Here is a 17,314-nt window from a genome sequence, read left to right as displayed (position 1 = left end):
TCGTTGCTTACAAAAAACTGATCCAAGTGATTTTTGACATTGTCATTTCAAGTAAATGTCTTACAGTTAAAAAAAATTTGTATAGACCAGAGCAAGTAATAATCCAAGTGTGCTTGATCTAGCAAATATGGTTGGTGTGATAGCACGTTCCTTCTAAGTTATAACAGTTTCTGACAAGTTACCAAACCTGTGTGAAATTTGACATTATCGTGGTAAAACACTACACCTGTTTTGTTGATCAATTCTGGCTGCCTTTTCTGTTTGATGATATTACTCAATTTGTTTACTCAATGGCAGTACACTTTCGAATAAATTGTTAAATTGTCTAGTAAAAGCCCCAAAAAAAAATTTTCTTAAAATCCCACCAAAGAGAGCATCTCTCTTTAAGAACATGTGGAACCCTATATCAAGCTTTGAAACGAAACCAATTTCTTTCAAGTAATCATAAACAGCTCAGTTTGACAAATTTAATCTCTTAGTGATTTCATGTGTTGTTATTTGGCAGTTTGCTTCAATCAGTACCTTTATTTTGTTTTCATTGGCTTCAACTGGCCATCCAGAACGTGGTGCATCTTCAATATTGAAATTGCCAGAACGAAATTTTGTAAACCAGTTTTGGCACTGTCGTTCTATCAGCACATCTCCACAATACATGTCACATGATTTTTTTCTTGCTTGAATGGCATTTTTATTTTTTTGGTAATAAAAAAGAAAAATATGTCAAAAATTCTGCTTTTGATCTTCCATATTTGATGAGACACAAAAAATAAACAATTGCACAAAATCAAACAAAATTTTTTACAAATAAGCCTTAAAATGCTAGCTGTCAAAATATATAATGATAATATGGTTTAGAATGAAAATGGCGGGAAAAATACGACTAATTCATCTAATGGTAAAAAAACGAAATTATTTTCCGAACAACCCAATATATGTTTATAATTGTGCCTGGAATTTTTAACAGTTTTACATATTGACACAGGTGAGTAGCCTCAAATAAAAAGTCACCTCTTCCATAAAGACTGTTGTGTTTCTGAGGTATTGAAAAGGACAAAATATGAAAAAATTTTCCTATTTTGTCCTATATTGTTTCTTCCAATTTTGTGAATATTTTTATGTACAGAGAAATAAGCAGTGCAATTATTCTCTTATTATTGTATTTCTAATTTAATTATTCTTTCTGTTAAAACTTTTGAAAAGAGTTTACTGTAAATTACAGACTATTTTAGTTTTATTTTTATCCATGTAAAATTTCTTTATAATTTAGGAAGGGATATATGTAACTGGTCTCTATATTGAAGGAGCTGCTTGGGATCGTCATAACCATTGTTTGATTGAAGCAAAACCTATGCAATTAATTTATCCATTTCCAGTTGTCAACTTTAAACCTACAGAAATTAAGAAGAAAAAAGATAAAGGTGAAATTTATGTATTTAAATTATGTATTTCGGCTGAATTTCAAAATACAGTAGAATCTCGATTATCCGGATTGTTCAAAATAAACAAAAATTTTACAAATTTGCTGATTTGCACTTGGCGAATTACAATACTGTTTATGTACATGATGGAATGCATAACTTTTTTTGTTTCAACAACGTCTCACCCAGCACAGTGGTCGTAAACTCTTAAATGTATTTTGCGTCATAATAAAAATATAATTTGACATACATATTTATAAATAATTTATATTCAAATTACATCATTTCTATGACCAAGGGCGGCATATGGGCAACGTGAGCCACCACCTATGCCTTGCGGTCTGGCAGGCCTTGTGCCTCGAAAGTTTATGCATTACTTAAAAGCCGCAAACGCAACGAAAAAGTTTTACTCGTCATAAAATGATAAATAGTTTGTCAAATTTTTATTCATAAAGATGCAGTTTCAACTGTTTTTCATTTTATAAAATCCATCTTCTTGTGCCACCAGAGGGCCTTTTAAACAATAGGTAGTCTGTTAGTGCTGGTCAGTAGTAGTCCAAATTCTATACGAACATTTGCTTCTTGAAAATTTGATCACAATTTAAATACAGTACTTATTTTTAATATTACCTGTATATCATCAAAAAGAAAATGTGTTGTATTATCATTAAAAGACAAATTAAAGTATTTGTTTCGATTATTCGAATTTTTCCTTATCCGGACTACTGTATGAATGCCGATTGGGGGGGAGATTTTTATTCCCTACTGTGGGGATGGTCTAAGGTCTACACGTATGTGGGTGGCAGTTTTATGAGGCAGTAAAAGACAAGTGTTTTACAGAGGCAAACTGTTTATTCCGGACGATAATGCTTACATAAATTCTCTTGTGGAAAATTTCGACGTCGATTCTGGTCTTGCGTCGTCGGGGTTTTGGCGGCGATCTGGTCCAGCATCGTAGGGGTTTCTGGACAGCGTTGAATGAAAAGTTCGAAGTCTCGAAAGTCGATGCACAAAAGATGAAAGGATGCACGAACACAAAAGAAGTCTAGTGGAAGTCTTAGTGGAAGCTTAGTGGAAGTCCCGTTGTCCTTGGAATTGGTGTTTTTATAGGTTTTTCGAGATCCGCTTCTTGCTAATTGGATAGACCTTACATCACTGTTTTCTGATTGGTCTTCCACCTGTCTCCAGGTGTAAATGGCGAGAAAGCTCATGAGAAAGGTTGGCTGGAGATGGTTTATCCGACACCATCTTTTCGACTCTGATTGCGTTTAATTGTTGACTATGACACCTACGCTCATTTTAATATTTTTTCTAGTTTCGTTTTACTTTCCAAACTGCATCTTAACACTAATATTTTAAATTTTCTTGTTTTATATCTAAAATTTTGTTTTTCCTGTTATTCTCTATGAGCATCGACATCAAAGTCCGGTGTCACCAATTCGGCACTTATATAATTTGCTTTGTTGATGATTGAACTTAACAAACTTTTTTTTTATATCTTTCCCTTTTGGGGGAGGGGCTATTTCCGGGGCCTCACACTACATTCATCCCCAATTAGTCCAGATAAGCAAGGTTCTACTGTATACTAAAAAAATGAAATTTTATTAATGATTGATTTAAAGGAATATTGTAAAAAAACTAGAAATTTTAAAATAAAGTGTTCTGTTTTCCTCTAGTGAACATTGATCATTGATGTGTAATTTTCAGAGTGCATTTTGCCTTTGCCTTGTAATCAGGAAGGCAGTTGTCCACAAACAAAAGTGGAAACAATGTGTACCGTATATTGCTATACATAGGGTTCGTCAGAATAAATAGTAATATAAATAATTATTATCACAAAATATACCCTCAATACAGCTGCCTGGTTTCACAAATTTTGCAGGAAAACAAATCATTGCTACAAAAGATATGTACATTCATCTGAAAAGTGTGCAGTCTAGACTATTGAGAATCCTATAGCATGTATATAAAGTAAATTCATAAAAATAACTTATATAGTTTTGGAATTTTCTGTACACTATAGTCATACTAGGTCAGCATCTTGGCATTTTTTAAGCAGGGCTTTGACCTGCTTAAAAAAGTGCTTTGTACTTTGTGAATATTTAAGTTGGACTTTACACTATGTACCTTAACCAAAACACAGAAAATTATTTCTTGCACAGTTTTTTGTGCTGATTACAAATATAGAAAAAAAAATTGAGGTACATTCACTCAGCAGTATGTAAATAAAAAAAAACACAACAATATGTGTTGTGTTTTTTTGATTTACAAATATATAGATTATTTTTGGTATTTTTAAGCTGTTTTTTGGATATTGTGCCACAAAGCTATGCTTTGCCAATACAAAACTCCATAGACAGTACTGATTGAAACTTTGGGCACCAGTTATCATCCTGACAGTTTTTAATTTACAACTGCATCCCTGGTTTATCATTAAATTACCATTGCAGCCTTTTAATTTTTAACTATGACCAGGGGTGGATATAAATGGGGGGCCAAGGGCTTAAGACCTTTTAGTCCCTAAGTGTCAAGGGACTAAAAGGTCCCCACAAAATTGAATTATTATAATAAATTTTAGTATTTTTTCATTAACAATAAACACTTATCATATAGTAAAAAATAGTTAATATTAATAATATAATAATTTATAGTATTATTTGTATTAATAAAAAATGGGACCCGATTGGATTTCAATAAGCCTTAGGTCCCAAAAAACTTAGCTCTGCCCCTGACTATGACATATGCACTCATTCTGGTAAGAAGGATGAGTGAGGATGCAGGAAAAGGTGACTGATGTCCTGTATCGGCTATAACAAATATTACATATTATAAATATATATTTATATAAATATATATTTAAATATTTATATATTTATAAATTTATATATTTATAATAAAAATAAAAACCATTCAACTATCCAGCAAAATTCTTTAATAACTTAAAAACGTTTTCAAATGCATTAAGCGTTCATCATCAGTTAATTCTATAATTCGAAATGTGAAATTCGAAAAATTATGCAACGGAAATTCCAAATAACGTTATGTGGTTATGTAAAAAATTAAAATGTAACGTGTTACAAACAAAAGTGCTATATACAAATTTTCGTGTGCTTAATAAACAATAATAATAATAATAATAACAAATAAATAAATAAATAAATAAAATATCTATCATCGATCATCATAAACCTGATTGAGCCTTTTATATAGATCTATGCCAATTCGTCGCAAAAAGATTTCCAAGCGGACGAAAGCCCGTCGGCATCCCTATAGTTGATACATTGCGCGCTCTTCTGTGCCCTGTGGATTTCCAGCTTTTCGAGATATTTTATCGCGTGTCTAGATGTAGTGGCTTTTATTATAGAGGCCTGGTCCCAGAAAACAGTAATGCCTTGTTGTTTAGCATAAGTGGCAAGGACCATGCTGTCAATTGTTTTGTTCACTGAAAGCTTATGCTCATTGATTCTTTTTTTCAAATTCCTCAAAGTTGTGCCTATATATACTAAGTTAGAGTTGAACCTGTGGTCTCTTAGCGGTATCGAGTATATTCCTGTTAAGGAGTTGCGTTCATAATCCCCCTTGTCATTCCTTAACATTCTGTATATAGTGGGATTACGTCGATAAACTATCTGCAAGTTCTTACTTTTGGAAACCCTCTTGATAATCGGTTTAAGGAAGGGCATATAATTGAGGACCATTTTTTCTTTTTGGTAGTTTTGCTTTTGCCTCCTTGTAAGATTATTATCTTTCTTAATGAGAGCCTCTATTCTTCTTCTCCCGTAGCCATGCTGCATGGCAGTTCTTCGTATATATTGTAACTCCTTAACAGTATCGCAAACATTTGTGCAATGCATGTGCGCTCTCCTTATCCAAGATTGAAATACCGCCATTTTAATATGCTCCGGATCCGCCAAATTCTTAGGGATAATGATGGGTATAGATGTCGGTTTACGATAAATATTGGTTCGAATTTCCCCTTTTATGCATGTTATAGTCAGATCCAAGAAATTAACGCTACTACTCCCTTGTTGCTCCAATTCCAAGGTTAAACCATACGGGTTACTGTTTATCCGATCTACAAAATGCTTGATGTTGCGATTATCCTTCCACAATATAAATACATCATCAACATATCTCGCATATATCAATATATCTTGTTGTAAGGAAGGGATGATACTGTTTTCTAGATTACGAAGCACTAATTCGCATAGGACCGACGACATGGGGCTACCCATCGGTACTCCCCGCCCTTGTAGATAAGTATTATTTTCGAATTCAAAAAAAGATGTGTGACAAATCAAGTCTGCCAATTCCAAAATCTGCTTGTGGTATTTGGTAGCGTTAATAACATTAGCGAATAGAAAATCCCTCAGAGCACAAAAGCATGGAGGCAGTTTGATTGATGGGTATAACGCCTTATAATCTAACACTGTCATCCATTCCTCATTCATGAGAGCAACATTTTCCAGTTTCCGGATCAAGTCCACCGAGTTTTTTATCGAAAAAGGCGAAACTTGCATTTTTCCTTGTATAAATTTAACAAGTTGTTTTTCTATTCTGAAAGTTGGAGCATTACATTTTTCTACCACAGGCCGTAACTGCGATCCAGGTTTGTGTGTTTTTCCGAAGGCAAAAATTCTTGGTGTCCTAGGCGCTTGTAAAGTAGCAGACCTCATACCCAGATAATTGGCCAAAGGAGTTAGGGTAAATTTTCTCACTCTTTGCTGTAAGGATTCCAGGTAATTACTCGGGGCAGGAAGACATTCGGTGCTGTCGATGTAGTCATGCAGTTTTTGTCTATACGAACTCCGTTTGATGAGTACAACACCTTTTGATTTATCCGCCTTTATGAGAACAATGTCGTTTTTTTGGAGCCATTCTTTCGTTTCTTTAATGTGCCTTTGGAAAAGTAAAGCAGTTTTATTAGAATATCTCTCCTTCTCGGCATATAATCTTGTTTTCCATCTGCAATAATCTTGCGCAGTTGAATTCATATCCTTTATGAGCGTCTCAACGTTCGGTATTAGGCTTTCTGGACGCAACGGTGGTATCGGTGCAAAGGAAGGGCCGTATTCCAAGGCGTTTATCAAGCATTGGGGAGGAACGATGTTGTCCCAAGCTGTTAAAAATGCTTCTTTTTTCACCCGTGGTTTAACATTCTGGCACCTAAACAGCCATTTTAGCTTTTTAATGTATGTGCGTTTCAACCTCTTTTCCAAAGAATGTTCCAATGCGATCACTCTACTGTTAACTTCTTCTAGCATAACTTGCTCCTCTTCATATAGATCATTTTCTAACTTTATGATACCACGCAGTATTCCATAAAAACGTCGTCTTGCAATTCTAATGGCCTTGTTGAGGCACAAAAACTTCAACTTAGGTAACAAACTGCGACATTCTATAGGAAGGCTAATCCGATGAATAGACATCGGGAAAACACCGTTTAACCGGCATTGTAAAAGAAATTCGAACTTCATTCTCGTTCTGCATAATTTTACGACCATTTTCCTGTACGATTTGGCCGGCGAAGCCATTAAAACTATAATAGTATACTTGCTTACTGGAGAATAAAATCAATAAAAACAAAAACCATTTATCTATCCAGCAAAATTCTTTAATAACTTAAAAACGTTTTCAAACGCATTAAGCGTTCATCCTCAGTTAATTCTATAAATTCGAAATATGAAATTCGAAAAATTACGCAACGGGAATTCCAATTAACGGTTATGTAAAAAAATAAAAATTAAAAATAAAAATGTAACGTGTTACAAACGAAAGTGCTATATATAAATTTTCGTGTACTTAATAAACAATAATAATAATAACAAATAAACAAATAAATAAAATATCTATCATCGATCATCCTAAGCCTGATTAAGCCTTTTATATAGATTATGCCAATTCGTCGCAAAAAGATTTCCAAGCGGACGAAAGCCCGTCGGCATCTCTATAGTTGATACACTGTGCCGTCTTCTGTGCCCTGTGGATTTCCAGCTTTTCGAGATGTTTTATCGCGTGTCTAGATGTAGTGGCTTTTATTATAGAGGCCTGGTCCCAGAAAACAGTAATGCCTTGTTGTTTAGCATAAGTGGCAAGGACCATGCTGTCAATTGTTTTGTTCACTGAAAGCTTATGCTCATTGATTCTTTTTTTCAAATTCCTCAAAGTTGTGCCTATATATACTAAGTTAGAGTTGAACCTGTGGTCTCTTAGCGGTATCGAGTATATTCCTGTTAAGGAGTTGCGTTCATAATCCCCCTTGTCATTCCTTAACATTCTGTATATAGTGGGATTACGTCGATAAACTATCTGCAAGTTCTTACTTTTGGAAACCCTCTTGATAATCGGTTTAAGGAAGGGCATATAATTGAGGACCATTTTTTCTTTTTGGTAGTTTTGCTTTTGCCTCCTTGCAAGATTATTATCTTTCTTAATGAGAGCCTCTATTCTTCTTCTCCCGTAGCCATGCTGCATGGCAGTTCTTCGTATATATTGTATCTCCTTAACAGTATCGCAAACATTTGTGCAATGCATGTGCGCTCTCCTTATCCAAGATTGAAATACCGCCATTTTAATATGCTCCGGATCCGCCAAATTCTTAGGGATAATGATGGGTATAGATGTCGGTTTATGATAAATATTGGTTCGGATTTCCCCTTTTATGCATGTTATAGTCAGATCCAAGAAATTAACGCTACTACTCCCTTGTTGCTCCAATTCCAAGGTTAAACCATACGGGTTACTGTTTATCCGATCTACAAAATGCTTGATGTTGCGATTATCCTTCCACAATATAAATACATCATCAACATATCTCGCATATATCAATATATCTTGTTGTAAGGAAGGGATGATACTGTTTTCTAGATTACAAAGTACCAATTCGCAGAGGACCGACGACATGGGGCTACCCATCGGTACTCCCCGCCCCTGTAGATAAGTATTATTTTCGAATTCAAAGAAAGATGTGTGACAAATCAAGTCTGCTAATTCCAAAATCTGCGTGTGGTATTTGGTAGCGTTATTAACATTAGCGAATAGAAAATCTCTCAGAGCACAAAAGCATGGAGGCAGTTTGATTGATGGGTATAACGCCTTATAATCTAACACTCATCCATTCCTCATTCATGAGCGCAACATTTTCCAGTTTCCGGATCAAGTCCACCGAGCTTTTTATCGAAAAAGGCAAAACCTGCATCTTTCCTTGTATAAATTTAACAAGTTGTTTTTCTATTCTGAAAGTTGGAGCATTACATTTTTCTACCACAGGCCGTAACTGCGAACCAGGTTTATGTGTTTTTCCGAAGGCAAAAATTCTTGGGTGTCCTAGGAGCTTGTAAAGTAGCAGACCTCATACCCAGATAATTGGCTAAAGGAGTTAGGGTAAATTTTCTCACTCTTTGTTGTAAGGCTTTCAGGTAATTACTCGGGGCAGGAAGACATTCGGTGCTGTCGATGTAGTCATGCAGTTTTTCTCTATATGAGCTCCGTTTGATGAGTACAACACCTTTTGATTTATCCGCCTTTATGAGAACAATGTTGTTTTTTTTTTGGAGCCATTCTTTCGTTTCTTTAATGTGCCTTTGGAAAAGTAAAGCAGTTTTGTTAGAATATCTCTCCTTCTCGGCATATAATCTTGTTTTCCATCTGCAATAATCTTGCGCAGTTAAATTCATATTCTTTATGAGCGTCTCAACGTTCAGTATGAGGCTTTCTGGACGCAACAGTGGTGTCGGTGCAAAGGAAGGGCCGTATTCCAAGGCATTTATCAAGCATTATCAGGACACCAAGAATTTTTGCCTTTGGAAAAACACATAAACCTGGTTTGCAGTTACGGCCTGTGGTAGAAAAATGTAATGCTCCAACTTTCAGAATAGAAAAACAACTTGTTAAATTTATACAAGGAAAGATGCAGGTTTTGCCTTTTTCGATAAAAAGCTCAGTGGACTTGATCCGGAAACTGGAAAATGTTGCGCTCATGAATGAGGAATGGATGACAGTGTTAGATTATAAGGCGTTATACCCATCAATCAAACTGCTTCCATGCTTTTGTGCTCTGAGAGATTTTCTATTCGCTAATGCTAATAACGCTACCAAATACCACATGCAGATTTTGGAATTGGCAGACTTGATTTGTCACACATCTTTTTTTGAATTCGAAAATAATACTTATCTACAAGGGCGGGGAGTACCGATGGGTAGCCCCATGTCGTCGGTCCTCTGCGAATTGTACTTTGTAATCTAGAAAACAGTATCATCCCTTCCTTACAACAAGATATATTGATATATGCGAGATATGTTGATGATGTATTTATATTGTGGAAGGATAATCGCAACATCAAGCATTTTGTAGATCGGATAAACAGTAACCCGTATGGTTTAACCTTGGAATTGGAGCAACAAGGGAGCAGTAGCGTTAATTTCTTAGATCTGACGATAACATGCATGAAAAGGGGAAATCCGAACCAATATTTATCGTAAACCGACATCTATACCCATCATTATTCCTAAGAATTCGGCGGATCCGGAGCATATTAAAATGGCGGTATTTCAATCTTGGATAAGGAGAGCGCACACCCATTGCACAAATGTTTGCGATACTGTTAAGGAGTTACAATATATACAAAGAATTGCCATGCAGCATGACTACGGGAGAAGAATAATAGAGGCTCTCATTAAGAAAGATAATAATCTTACAAGGAGGCAAAAGCAAAACACCAAAAAGAAAAAATGGTCTTTGATTATACACCCTTCCTTAAACCGATTATCAAGAGGGTTTCCAAAAGTAAGAACTTGCAGATAGTTTATCGATGTAATCCCACTACAGGTAACCCCCGTATAACACGGCACTTCTATAGCACGAATTCACTCTAACACGGTTCGAGAATTGGTACCATACCCCATATAACACGGTACTTTTATAGCACAGATTCACTCTGACACGGTTCGAGAAATGGGTAAAACCCTCGTACAACATGAAATGTAATAAATTTTTACATACTTAAGTACTAATAGTTCACGAAAATTATTTTCGTGAACTATTAGTACTTTAGTGTGTAAATTTTCTTTTCTCGTCTCCATACATATGGTTCTTCGCGAAAATTGTTTCAATTTTGCCATATCTCGACACTTCTGCTTCTGTGTTGCCAGATGTTTTTCCCTTATTCCATAAGTGCTTAGCACCATATAAGGAAATTTATAAAGATCTTTTAACTAGAAGCAAGCAATCTAAAATTACATACTTTTTGCAAAAGGCAAGGCATGAATCTGAAAATAATGCAGAAAAATTCTCAGAGGATAATGATAACTTGCCAAAAATAAAATGCTCTTGGTTAATAGTGCTTTTAGTGATGACAAAGAAAACTTATATTTATCTTAAAAAACATGCTACTATATTTTCATAATTAATTTTTGGAACCTAACCCTCCTTTTCGTACTAGTTCTTTGTTTCGCATAACACGGCAATTTTTTAGAATGTAACTACCGTGTTATACGGGGGTTACCTGTATATACAGAATGTTAAGGAATGACAAGAGGGATTATGAACGCAACTCCTTAACAGGAATATACTCGATACCGCTAAGAGACCACAGGTTCAACTCTAACTTAGTATATATAGGCACAACTTTGAGGAATTTGAAAAAAAGAATCAATGAGCATAAGCTTTCAGTGAACAAAACAATTGACAGCACGGTCCTTGCCACTTATGCTAAACAACAAGGCATTACTGTTTTCTGGGACCAGGCCTCTATAATAAAAGCCACTACATCTAGACACGTGATAAAATATCTCGAAAAGCTGGAAATCCACAGAGCACAGAAGAGCACGCAGTGTATCAACTATAGGGATGCCGACAGGCTTTCGTCCGCTTGGAAATCTTTTTGCGACGAATTGGCATAGATCTATATAAAAGGCTCAATCAGGCTTATGATGATCAATGATAGATATTTTATTTATTTATTTATTTGTTATTATTATTATTATTATTGTTTATTAAGCGCACACAAATTTGTATATAGCGCTTTTGTTTGTAATACGTTACATTTTAATTTTTTACATAATCGTTATTTGGAATTTCCGTTGCGTAATTTTTCAAATTTCACATTTCGAATTATAGAATTAACTGATGATGAATGCTTAATGCGTTTGAAAACGTTTTTAAGTTATTAAAGAATTTTGCTGGATAGTTGAATGGTTTTTATTTTTATTGATTTTATTCTCCAGTAAGCAAGTATACTATGAAAATGTAGACACTTTGTTATTTCAATTAAAAAAAAAAAAATGCTTTTCAATCTTGAGTAAATAAAATATTATTTTTATCTTGTTGAATAGATACTATTCTTATTATCCCAAGTGAAAAAATACTTTATACACAATTATAGTATAAAAAATTCAGCATCAAAGTTTCGGGTATCTCCTACCCACCTCATAGCTGGCGTAACAATTTCTCACCTCATTCACGCCGGGTTAAGGAATTTGCTGTATGGGGTGGTTATGTCATTTTAAGCTGCGAGAAACATATTTCAAAAGGAAACATAATATAGGAAGATAAAATTCAGCAAGGAAAGAAGTTTGGGTTTACCTAACCTGATGAAAAAAAGAAAAAATGAAACAGACATGGGATGTCTGTTTCATTTTTTCTGCTGTGATGCTGTGATGTCACACCATGGTCCTATGAAGCTTAATAGTGTGTATGATTGCTGTAATAGTGTGTATGAATGGCAATAAATGCTACACAGCAGTTTGGCGGTAATGAATCCCACTCTTGCACAATTATTCTATGGAGCTCTGCGATAGCCCATAGTAGATGATGATGTGTTGCAACACTGTGACCAAGAGTATCCNACATAACTTTATTTCCCCCAAACATATTTATGTAGCTAAAATTAGTTTTAACTAATGTTAAAAGTTAAAACTAGTTTTATCTAAAGTCAAAACATGTACAGCAGTAAATTAACTAGACAAAACGGGTTTTAACAAAGACACTCAGTATAAACTAGTTTCAACTAGACAAAACGGGTTTTAACAAAGACATTCAGTATAAACTAGTTTCAACTAGTTAAAACGCATTCTAACTAAAAACGGGTTTTGACTGTAACATAGATATACAAATATATTTAAATATTATATATATTTTTATATCTTATATAATTATGTAATTATATAATAAAATATATAATACAAAAAGATCATAGTAATCTTTCAGTATTAATGATTTTAGCTTTATTCAGTTCAAATCTTTCATTAACTGCAATTTACTCTTATTCTGTATTTTTTTTATGTTAAAAAACATAAGAAATGAAAGAATGGTTTACATTGTCAAAGAATGTGATGTTTTAAATAATATGAATGGTTGAATATATTTGTTTATTCAAAATAATAAAAACACCTTTCTCACTTTTTCTAGCAAGTCTTAATAAAATGAACTAACATTTTCAGCTATTTTGAATAGTTTTCGTAGATTTAACATAATTTCGAACATCCTAATAAACAAAATAACTGTTTAAAGTTAAAGTGTGTTAAAGTTTATTAAAAACTTTTTTTAATAAAAAAGTTTAACTAATATTAAACTTTTTTATTAAAACTTGCTAGAAAAAGTGAGAAAGATGTTTTTATTATTATTATCTAGAAGTTCTAGCTTACAATGCATAGAATATGAATAAACCAAAATATATTTCAGACAATCTGAAAATTTTTATTGTGATTATGAATTTTCAGTTATTTAATTATTATTATTATTTATCTTTTTTTCCAGAGTTATATTTATGCCCATGCTATTATTATCCAGATCGGATGGGAACTGTTGAATTTCCATCTTTTGTTATTGCTATTGATGTAAAATCTGGAGAAATATCTTCAGAAAATTGGATAAAGAGAGGAACAGCATTTCTGCTAAATTTAGATGGATAATTTTCTTTTGTTTATGAATACGTTCATGTACTAATTCCTGTTCTACTTATTAAATAATGGTGTATATGTTTTAAAATAAAATTTTAAATAAAGTATCTTAGCATAGTGCAATTTACATTCAATATTTATTTAATATATAACATTAACACTTCAAAAATTGTTAATAATAAATCAAAAAGCAACTGCTTGATTGGAATGCAATATCAAATATAAAAATATTCAAGCACTTTTGGACATCTTCAGTCCATCATCTGGGATTAAGGTTCTGTTACTTCTAACTAAAATCTTTAAATTATAATTCATAAAGAAAAGTGGGAAATTAGACCAATTTTTGAGAATGGTTTAGAATTGAAAAAGAACTAGCAAGATTTATTAATAGATGGCTGTTTGTCTATGAATGGGTAAAGACATTAATTAATAGATTAAAAGAAGGGCATATAAAAATAATCTCACAATCTTTGCTTTTGATGCCTTTGTGAAACAAGAACTTACTTTTTTACATAAACAGAATTTAAAGAGATAGATTTTAAAAAACATATCAGATTATCCATAGTTTCTACTTTAAGCTGTGAGGAAAGTATTATAAACAGATGAATAACTGTCAGGTAACCAATAATGGGATTTGTAATGGAATTGAGAGAGGGAGAAATGTCTTGGAGGAAGTTAAAGGAAAATAAAATTTATGGCTCAGTATAGAACTACTGATTTGTGGACTATTTGGAAAAATAAGCTTGGCATTTAGGATTTTTTTATACATTTTCAAGTGAGAGCTAGTGTTTGAAGTTAAACACAAGCAAGAATTGGAAATGGAAGTATATTTCTTGGATATGTGGTTCAAGAAATTTGAAGGAAAGTTTTGAACATGAGTATGTAGAAAAACTATATTCAAACCTATATACGTTCTGCAAGATTTGTATAACCTGCTGAGATATAAATTTCTGCTTTTAGAACACTAATAGTCTGAGTGTTTGATTTGAGATTGATTGTTTATTGGAACTGACTTCAGATTACAAATTAAAATAGGTTGTGCCTAGAAAAATAGTTGCACAAAGAGCAAATTTTGCAGTAGAAAAGTATAAAAATGTAACATAGATGAAAAAGGGCTTTACTGCATTATGACTTGTTTGGGAAGAGGTGGTGTGAGAGGTTTCAGGAAGAGATAAAGAACAGAATACTTCTATATATATAATAATATTGATAGTAGTATTTTGATTTGAGCTTTGCAAAATGATAAGTAGAAGCATGACAAATTAGATAGAGTAAGTGTTTATATGATTTCAGTAATTGAGAAAAATTTAAATAAGAGCAATAATAAGAATTCTTAAAAGCTAGAATGGACAAGCATTGAGGAGATCTGAGTTTGGAAGAAAACTATGACATTGAGTCAAGAAGCAACGAAGAAGTACAGTGCATTCAATAAAAATAAAAACACTCAGTTTTTTAAAATTTATTTCAGATGGTAAAATAAATGGATTATAGCCAAATTTAATTTTATGTATTTTAACGTGTTTTTACAATTATGTACAAAGCTTCAAGTTCTAATATAAACAGTAAAATAATTTTATTGAAGAAATGAGTTTCTTGAAGTGTTCAATAATTATAAGATCACTTATGAATAATACACAGAAAATGATATTTCCAAGGTTATTTATGAAAGCTAACAATCAGAATGCCCCCTTTGTTTTCAGTTTCTTCAAAAATTATATCTGTCGTCAACTTGATCGGCTTTTGAAGAAAATCCCAAGGAATCTCCTTCCAATTCTCAATGATTGTAGTTTTCAAGTTTATGGTATTATCATATTACTTCCCATTAGCAAAGACTGACCTGACCATAAGTCCCATGATATTCTCCATAGGGTTCAAATCCAGTGACATTACTGGCCAATCCATGACATGAATCCCATTGACCAGAACCATTCCCAGGTAATGTTTGGGAGCATTATCTTGCTGGAACTGCCACTGAAGACCCCCAGTCTTTCTCAAAACAAAATAGATTCTTTTCTATCTGCTGGATGTATCCTTTAGCATTCTGCCTTCCTCTAGGAAAGGCAATATTTGTTTTCTCTCTCTCTCTCCAAAAGCAGACCAAACCATCATAGAACCCCATCCATTTGTCATTTGAACTGGATTTCTCTCTCTTAAATCATGCTAATAAGTATTAGCAACCATCAGGAATGTCTAAATTAAACTTTTTCTCATTTGATCACACTACAATTCTTTTTTTGGAAAATGTTCTAAAAATAGAAGAGTTTTCCAGACTAGACCACAGTGACAATTGTAGTAAAAAAAATGTTATCTATCTGTCATTTTCATGAAACCTATCCTGGCATTTCTCCTCCCTTAAGGTTAAGAAAGTATTTCCTTAATGAACTTTAAGTGATGATTTGTGCTTTCAGTTGTGCAGATATGTATTTATATATCTATCTTCAATATATTGATATTAAGTTTTAAATTTTAATGCATTCAGTTGAGCATAATCTCATTTTAAAACTACTGTCCATCTCAAGATTGGAAAATTTTTAACTTACAAGACTGTTCAATTTTTGACTAAAAGCTGAGATCATCCTGTACCAATGTTGATCGTAAATTATCTTTTGGTTAAAAACAGGCCAAATTTAAGAAATACATCTTATACAGTATACACTCTTAGAGTTAATAATTCCTGGGGTGTACGCGGTGCCTCTCATCGACCATAGATGCGACAGAAAATTAGTATACATTGGAGCCACAAAAAGGCGGTTGGAGTAAGATGGAAGGAACACCAAAGGGACATCATGCACAACAGGTGTACCACCTCTTTATCTGTGTATGCTTCAGATCTGGAGATCTCTGCGGACTTCGTGAATGCCAAACTCTTTATCACAACGTCATATGTGGACCAGCTCAGATGGTTACAACAGGTAGAAATATACAAAGCCTACAACTCATCATCGCCCATCAATTCCAAAGATGAAATCACCTTATCGTTAGCGTGGCAAGCCCTAATACGGAAAGAAGATTCAAATTAAAATTGACATCAGTGCTTATAATAAATTAAGGAATAACAACGCGCATTTTCTCCGACTTCCGACACGCTCAAACAGATTTATTCATAAAAATTACAGAATCCATCATACAAGTAGACGATCATTACGTAGCGACTGGAGTTTCGAAGACACGTGATTCCCAATGGAACTCGGAATACGATATTTGAAATTTCGTTCCAAAGACAACAGATATTCTAACAGATCATTGCAAATAGAACATAGTCTGATGAAGGACCCAGTGGGATCCGAAAACGTTAGCATAAGCAATTGAACATATTTCATGCTGGTTATAGGTTTTAGAAAGATTATTAATAATGAACTTTAATATACAGTAGAGCGTCGTTTATCCGAATCAATTGGGGACTGGGGTTGTTCGAACAACTTATTTTTCGGATAACCAATTATGTACGAAAAAATATATTAATTTATCCTGTGTTGAAATTTTTCTCCGTTGAGGGTCGCTTTGCGTTGAATTTTCGTTGATGTTAAGCCTAACGAAGACTATNCTAGAGGTAAGATGTTAGATGCCATTTCATATTAAATTTAATAATTATAATTAAATTAATATTTACTAAATAATTTAGAAATTTCTGGAAGAAAATTGGCCCAGAGAAGAACTCAAACTCACAACAGCTGCTTACTGTGCAGATGTGTTGCCAGTTACACTACCCAGACCTCCATCTAATCCCTCGCTTCCAGACAAATTTAATTTCAAAATACACCTAGTCCAAAACACTATTTCTTCAATTTCAAGTTACTTTAAACCAAGCTAGACATGTGAATGTAAGCGTTATCATTCATTAAAATGAACCCAGAACCAAATGCATTTCTAAAAAGCTGAACATAGTGCTGCAGGATGCTATCCCTATATGTCTGGCCTATTACAGTACCACATTCAAACATATTCAGTGGCATACAAGACCCTAACATGATTTCATCCCAAACAAAAGCTTCTCCATC

The 17,314-nt window shown here is 33.5% G+C and overlaps 1 protein-coding gene across 1 annotated transcript in view; it reads left to right on the top strand.

Annotated features, from left to right (window-relative positions):
• LOC111634664 (dynein heavy chain 2, axonemal-like) overlaps positions 1-15,650 on the top strand; it is a 33,359-nt gene extending 17,709 nt beyond the window's left edge. The window contains exons 4-5 of the mRNA XM_023379500.1: positions 1,268-1,418; positions 13,174-15,650. Coding sequence (XP_023235268.1) covers positions 1,268-1,418; positions 13,174-13,328 — 306 coding nt within the window. The 3' untranslated portion in view covers positions 13,329-15,650. The remainder of the gene's footprint in view (positions 1-1,267; positions 1,419-13,173) is intronic.
• The last annotated feature ends 1,664 nt before the right edge of the window (positions 15,651-17,314 follow it).

Source organism: Centruroides sculpturatus, unplaced genomic scaffold (assembly GCF_000671375.1).
Source record: "Centruroides sculpturatus isolate CEXI.00-Female unplaced genomic scaffold, Cexi_2.0 scaffold75, whole genome shotgun sequence".
NCBI classification, from domain to species: domain Eukaryota; kingdom Metazoa; phylum Arthropoda; class Arachnida; order Scorpiones; family Buthidae; genus Centruroides; species Centruroides sculpturatus.
Note: the sequence above shows the minus strand (reverse complement) of the source record. Positions and strands in the feature narration are given on the sequence as shown.